Genomic DNA, 5,740 nt, shown 5'->3' on the forward strand with positions numbered 1-5,740 from the left:
GTAACCATACCATTTGAAGAAGAGGTTATCACATTCCTCGTTCCGACATGATGGTAAGTTTTTTCCAAGTTCTCAACCCAAATTGCTAGCATCCAATCGTAATGCCAATGTTGGCAGAAGCCACGTTTCTACTCATGCGGTAGCTACGGGCCAATTTGTATGTGATGGCACAAAAGGGGAAAAACCGATGCAAGACAACATAATGCACAAAATGAGGAGGGCGAATGGCCATTTTCATTTCGCACGGGCGACTCCAGCATAGTACAGGCTCATTCCTTACATCACCGAGAAAAATTGCATGTCCCCAAAGGATCTTCTTCCTTCCTCAAGGATGAAAAGAAGCAACCTTCAACAACACCACAGCGAGGTGGGGGAAAATCGTCACAGGTGAGTACTGCAACCAATTAACGCTGTGGATCGCGGGACAACGCGAAATTCAACTATGCTTTGCCGGTGGTTTTCTTTCCCCCCATTTCTGTAATTTCTCAGCAGTGTTAATCTGCCCCAGAGTTTTGACTCATGGGCACATTCATGGGCTGTGTTTTGTGCTGGAGCTGAGATCTGGACAAGCAATGATCTCCGATTGGAGAATACAGCTTTCAGAAACGCATGGAGCACATCATCTGTCCACCATGCTGTGGAGTCTCGATCTTTCTCTCTTGAAGAGCATGGATGCACTTGGTCAGAGGCGCTGACCAGCTGAGGAGGTCACGCCATAAGTGCTGACGCTGACATTGTTTCAGCTGAACATCACACATACATTCCAGATGATTTCCAGATCCTACCTTCCAGAGAAACAACCATGACAGTGACATCGTCATGGTATTTTCTCCGGTCGCCTTGAGGTATATCTAATAGCTCGTGGAAATCCATACCTGGAAAGCCAAAGTGTTAACATCACAGTATTGCTGACATTCAAGACAACTCAAAACAGCTTCGATGTATGACTTGATGCATCAACACATAGCAATGGTCCAATGACTATCAATGTGAAATATCTTATGGTTTTTAAAAAAATGATCAAATGATACAAAGGCCTTCATGCAAAAAATGCAAAGTTCGATAACCTAACTAGGAATGTGGACACAATTTTGATTGATGTCTAGTAAAGATAACTTCATAGTATATTCTTTTTTGAAATAACCTCAGGAAAACAATCAAAATGGAACCAGTTTGCACCCTAGGATAGTACAACTGGAGAGCTTGGTAAAAAAAGGTTTCGCCTACGCAATGAAGATAGAATGGGAAAGCTTATGAGTTTATTCTCCCTGTAAGTCTAAGAAAATAGTGCTATTTGGGAGAAGCTTGAGTGCGGCGTTTTGGAGTCCAAGCTCAAGCGAACTCAGTGTTTCGATTAAAAAATGGGAAATGGTATTTAGAAGTTTCAAAAAATTCTGATTTTTTTACAACTAAAATTCTGAATTATTTACACAGTTACTTACAGATGAATTCCACAAGCCTGTAATTTTTTAAAATAATGCATTGTATTTTGGGCTACACAAAAATCGCAAAACTGTGGTTCTAAATAGGCCAAAAAAATCTTGACATTAGACTTCACATTTCTCTTTTTTTTCTAGGTCACAGATGAAAACATAATTCAACAGAAACTTGTACGCAGATACTAGACATCTATATGTACTTGCATATTTTTTCAAGAAAAGTTGAAATGTAACCAAAAGCTTTTGAAATTTTAAAAAACCATGCTCCATTTGGAGTTTACAGTGAAAAACAAGACCATTTGCATATGATCATGTCATATCTGTACATGCAAAATACTGATTACAACTAGAAGTGGTAGTCACATGCAAACAAATCAAGAACTGGAATAAGAAACGACATGGTACGAAAGACCAGACATCATAGCCAAAGCTTACCAGCTTTCTTTGCTGCACGCGAAAGAAGCTCCTCAATTAAACTCTGTGCTGGATCACCTTCAGGAAACCTATCCATGAAATTCTCAACATGGAGAACTACCTCCTCGTTGCTCAGGTACTGATATAACCCATCAGAAGAAAGAACCAGAAACTGGTCCTTTGCAGTGAGCTTGTGGTGGCAAAGAGAAGGTATGCATGATATGTATGGTGCATCACCTATGTACTCATTGCGGAACATCTCTAGCAATCCATTGTTCAACTTTGCCTGCAGACCCAAAATTTCTAGGTAAGATTCATCTAGTTCTCTATTAGAAGCATCCACAAGTAGTTTTCTACTATAATAAAAAAAATGAATGTAATAACTGTTGGCAACAAATTCATACTCACGCTTAAGGTGATTACGCAGAAAAGAACAGCTAATAGCTGAAATTGAACAAACTTTGAACTACGAAAATAAGGTTAAAGGTCCTAGTAACAACCAACAAAGCACTATCACAATTACCTGTTTGAGATACCCAGCACCAAATGCTCGAGTAACTTTTAAACGGCCCTTCACTCTGTCATTGACAATACAATGGTCATCATCAGGATGTTCAAGTTTGATTCTCTGCACTTCCTGCATATTGAAACAAAGAAATATGAATATATAGGCATGGATAGTGCATTGACAATACAAATGGGGACTGAGTCTGACAAACTGAAAACATGGAATCAAGCACAACAATAGTTCTATAGGATCTGCCCAATGAATGCATGGAACACTTTAGCCTCTGCCTTTTAAGTTTAGACTATTCGCATCCAAATGATTTCCATGGTTATTTGTGAGAAGTATGAACACATAGCAGGAAAATAAACAAAATCTGATGGTCTGATTACTTTGGGTTCAAATACGCCAGCAGAATGCCGACAGAGAATGACATTAAGTTCTGGCAAACCAGAGCACAACAGCACATAATCAACAGTAGATACAGTAGGTCAATTGGATATACAGGATGATGACCATAAGCTACAAGCACATTTATTTCAGCTACTATGTGTCAGTAGAGGTGGTTGTGCAGAAAACAGATGGCTCAACACAAATGGCAGTACCTCTTGGATGCTGGTGCTATGATCAACAGAGAGCTGCAGCGCGTCGAGCCTTTGCTCGATCTCCAAGCCCACCCCGATGTCATCCATCCGCATTCCACAGCCGCCATGGTCATCATCCGCGCGCTGCGCCACAACGGCGCGGCTGTCCCCAAGGTTCATGACATAGACATCGTCGTCCCTGACCAACGCCACGAGCAGGCAGGCGCCGGTGACGGCCAGCTCCGGGTGCGAGCCCATGGACTGGTCGGTCATGTCGAGGTAGGCCGCCTCGGCCGCGGCGAGCGCCCGCGTGAGCGCGCCCAGCACGGCCCCGTGGTCCCTGACCGCGGGCGCGGCCGCCAGCTTCCTGGGAGCCGCCCAGTCCCTGCCGATCTCGTCGTCGCCCACGGCCGCCGCGTGCGCCCACATGTTGAACCGCCGCTCCTTGAGCTTGGCGAGCGACAGCGCGAAGCGGCCGGAGCCGGAGAAGTCGAGCTCGCTGTCGTCGTCGTCGGCCGCGTCGGCCTCGGCGAGGAACTGCCAGAGGCGCCGGCTGTCGCGGGCCGCGTCGTGGTAGAAGATGCCGCGGAGCTCGCGCAGGAGGAAGCGGTAGAGGCTGGCGACGAGGAAGTCGGGCGCCTCCGGCCCGTTGAAGCCGTCGTAGATGCCGACGAAGAGCCAGCGCTGGTCCTCGGAGACGACGACGTGGACTCGGTCCTCCCCCGCCCGGCCGTGCGCCCACTGCACGCCGTCGTCGTCGGGGTTGCGGGTGAGGGGAGGGGTGGTGGTGAGGGGTCGGCGGTGGTGGTGCTTCTCGGAGGTGCTGCGGCGGAGGCTGCCGGTGAAGAGGGAGGGCTTGCGGAAGCGGCGGGAGAGGCCGCGGGAGGAGGCGGTGCGTTTGGTGGTGGAGGGTTTGTGGGGAAGCGGGCCGGAGTGGGGGACGGTGGCGGCGTCGAGCGGGCCGGAGAGCTGCGCGCCGCGGTCGATGGGGCCTGAGAGGAAGAGCGGGCCTGAGGAGAGGTTGGAGAGTTGGAGTGGGGCTGAGGAGAAGGAGGAGGAGGTGTGGAAGGCGGAGGAGTAGTTGGGTTGTGGTGGGCCGCCGCCGCCGGTGGCGTCGGCGGCGGAGGAGGAGAGGTAGAGCGGGACGGGCACGGAGGAGTTGGCGGAGAGGGCGGCGCCGGAGATGCCGTGGCGGAAGGAGGAGGAGGAGTAGGGGTTGGCGGCGGGGTTGGCGGCGGAGGCGGCGTAGCAGAAGGAGTGGCCGAGCGCGTCGTCGAGGCAGGGCTCGGCGTCGACGGACGCCGGCGGGGGCCGCGAGCAGGCGCACGCGGTGAGCAGCCGTGACGCGCCGCTGCCCATGGCATCCGACGCGCGCGGTCAGACGCTGGGGGGAGCAGTGAGCGCTGGTGTAGCCAGGAGGAGCAGGCGCTGTTCAGTAGCAGTAGTACTTGGCACTGGCCGACGATACGGGATCTCGCGGAGGCGGGATCTCGGCGTGGCGGCGATGTGGGATCTAGCGGAGGCGGGGGATCCGGCGGCGGAGGGGAGGCGGCGGGGGAGATTGGGGGCGAGATTGGGGGTGGCCGGAGGTGGAGTGGGGGATTGGGGAGAGGAGAGCGTTGAGAAGAGGGACGGGGAGGGAGTTTTCTATGTTCACTCTTGTCAGTGATGTGCACACTAGCTAGCTAGCTGGGGGGATTAGCGTAGTTGGAGTGGGAAATTTGACATGGCGATGCGGCAAATTTGGCAGCAACCGCGCGGAGGGCGACCACGAGACCCGTTCAGCTCCTCCAGACTCCAGTCCAGGGCCAGGGGCCGGCCTCATCACGAGACAAGAGTCCACGGCGGGGCAGACGGGGATGGCGAGGCCAGGGAAGGATTCAAATAATATTCCGGGGAGGCCGGGCGGAGGGGGAAAGCGTCAGGTCAGGTGGTGCCGGTATGGGAGTGAAGTGAGTGGGCTGGTTTTGTCCGCACTCTCTCTCGCCCGCCGGGAGTAGCGGCGGAGCGAGTGAGGTGAGGTGGCTGGCGTGTGGAGTGGAGTGGGAGAGTGGGACGGGAGTCAACGTTGCGCCCTGGGAATCGCCACCGAAGGTTGGGCTAAATTACGCCGGACGGGACTCTCCACCGAGCGCGGCGCGGCGTGGGCGCCCGGGGAGAGAGAGCTCCGCAAATTGGATCGCTTTGGCGGGGCCGGCTTTGAAACGGAGAACTGCCAGGTGGGCTCCCCTCCCCCCTCCTCGTCTCTCTCGCTCACGCTTTTTCTGGCCGGTGTTTCGAAAGTAGGGCCACGCGAGGGGTCAAAGGGCAAAACGGGACAGGGTTTACGGTTTAGCGCAACGGGAACGAGGAAGCATCCGATGTGAAAACTAGTAGTAGCATCTCCTCTCCTGCGTGAAAGCGTCAAACATGTGAAATTCTCGGACATGTGTCTACTTCGTGCTCACCAGGTCAAGCTCGGCGACTCGGTGTCGGGTGCATTCTGCATCATTTTCTATTTTACCTTATTCTAACGGGGAAACGTTCCGAAAGACCTAGATTCATACACTCTTACACAAAGAAGATACATGGAGACGCCTCGACGCAGGCGGCCAGATGCCACGTCGTATGAGTTCACGACTTAATTGCCGGAGGTCTTCCGCCTCGGCTCTACCGCTTGCAACAGCCACCGCCATCGGATCCATGCGGCAAATGCGCTACATCTGGTGGGCATGATCAAGCAGCATACTCCCAAGCACCACCAACGGAGAAGATCTACACCTAATGTGCATACTGCTAAGTCTGGCGCCTCCCCTCAG

General features: G+C 52.2%; 1 protein-coding gene across 1 annotated transcript; it reads right to left on the reverse strand.

Moving 5' to 3' along the window:
• Window positions 1-483: 483 nt before the first annotated feature.
• Window positions 484-4,301, reverse strand: LOC124687348 (probable protein phosphatase 2C 26). The gene is made up of 4 exons (XM_047221139.1): window positions 2,964-4,301; window positions 2,377-2,490; window positions 1,875-2,139; window positions 484-875 (listed from the first exon to the last, which is right to left on the reverse strand). The coding sequence occupies exons 1-4, from the start codon at window positions 4,299-4,301 to the stop codon at window positions 751-753; spliced, it is 1,842 nt and encodes a 613-aa protein (XP_047077095.1). The 3' UTR covers window positions 484-750.
• Between the last annotated feature and the right edge of the window lie 1,439 nt (window positions 4,302-5,740).

The sequence above is a fragment of the Lolium rigidum genome, chromosome 2 (assembly GCF_022539505.1).
Source record: "Lolium rigidum isolate FL_2022 chromosome 2, APGP_CSIRO_Lrig_0.1, whole genome shotgun sequence".
Classification (NCBI taxonomy): Eukaryota; Viridiplantae; Streptophyta; class Magnoliopsida; order Poales; family Poaceae; genus Lolium; species Lolium rigidum.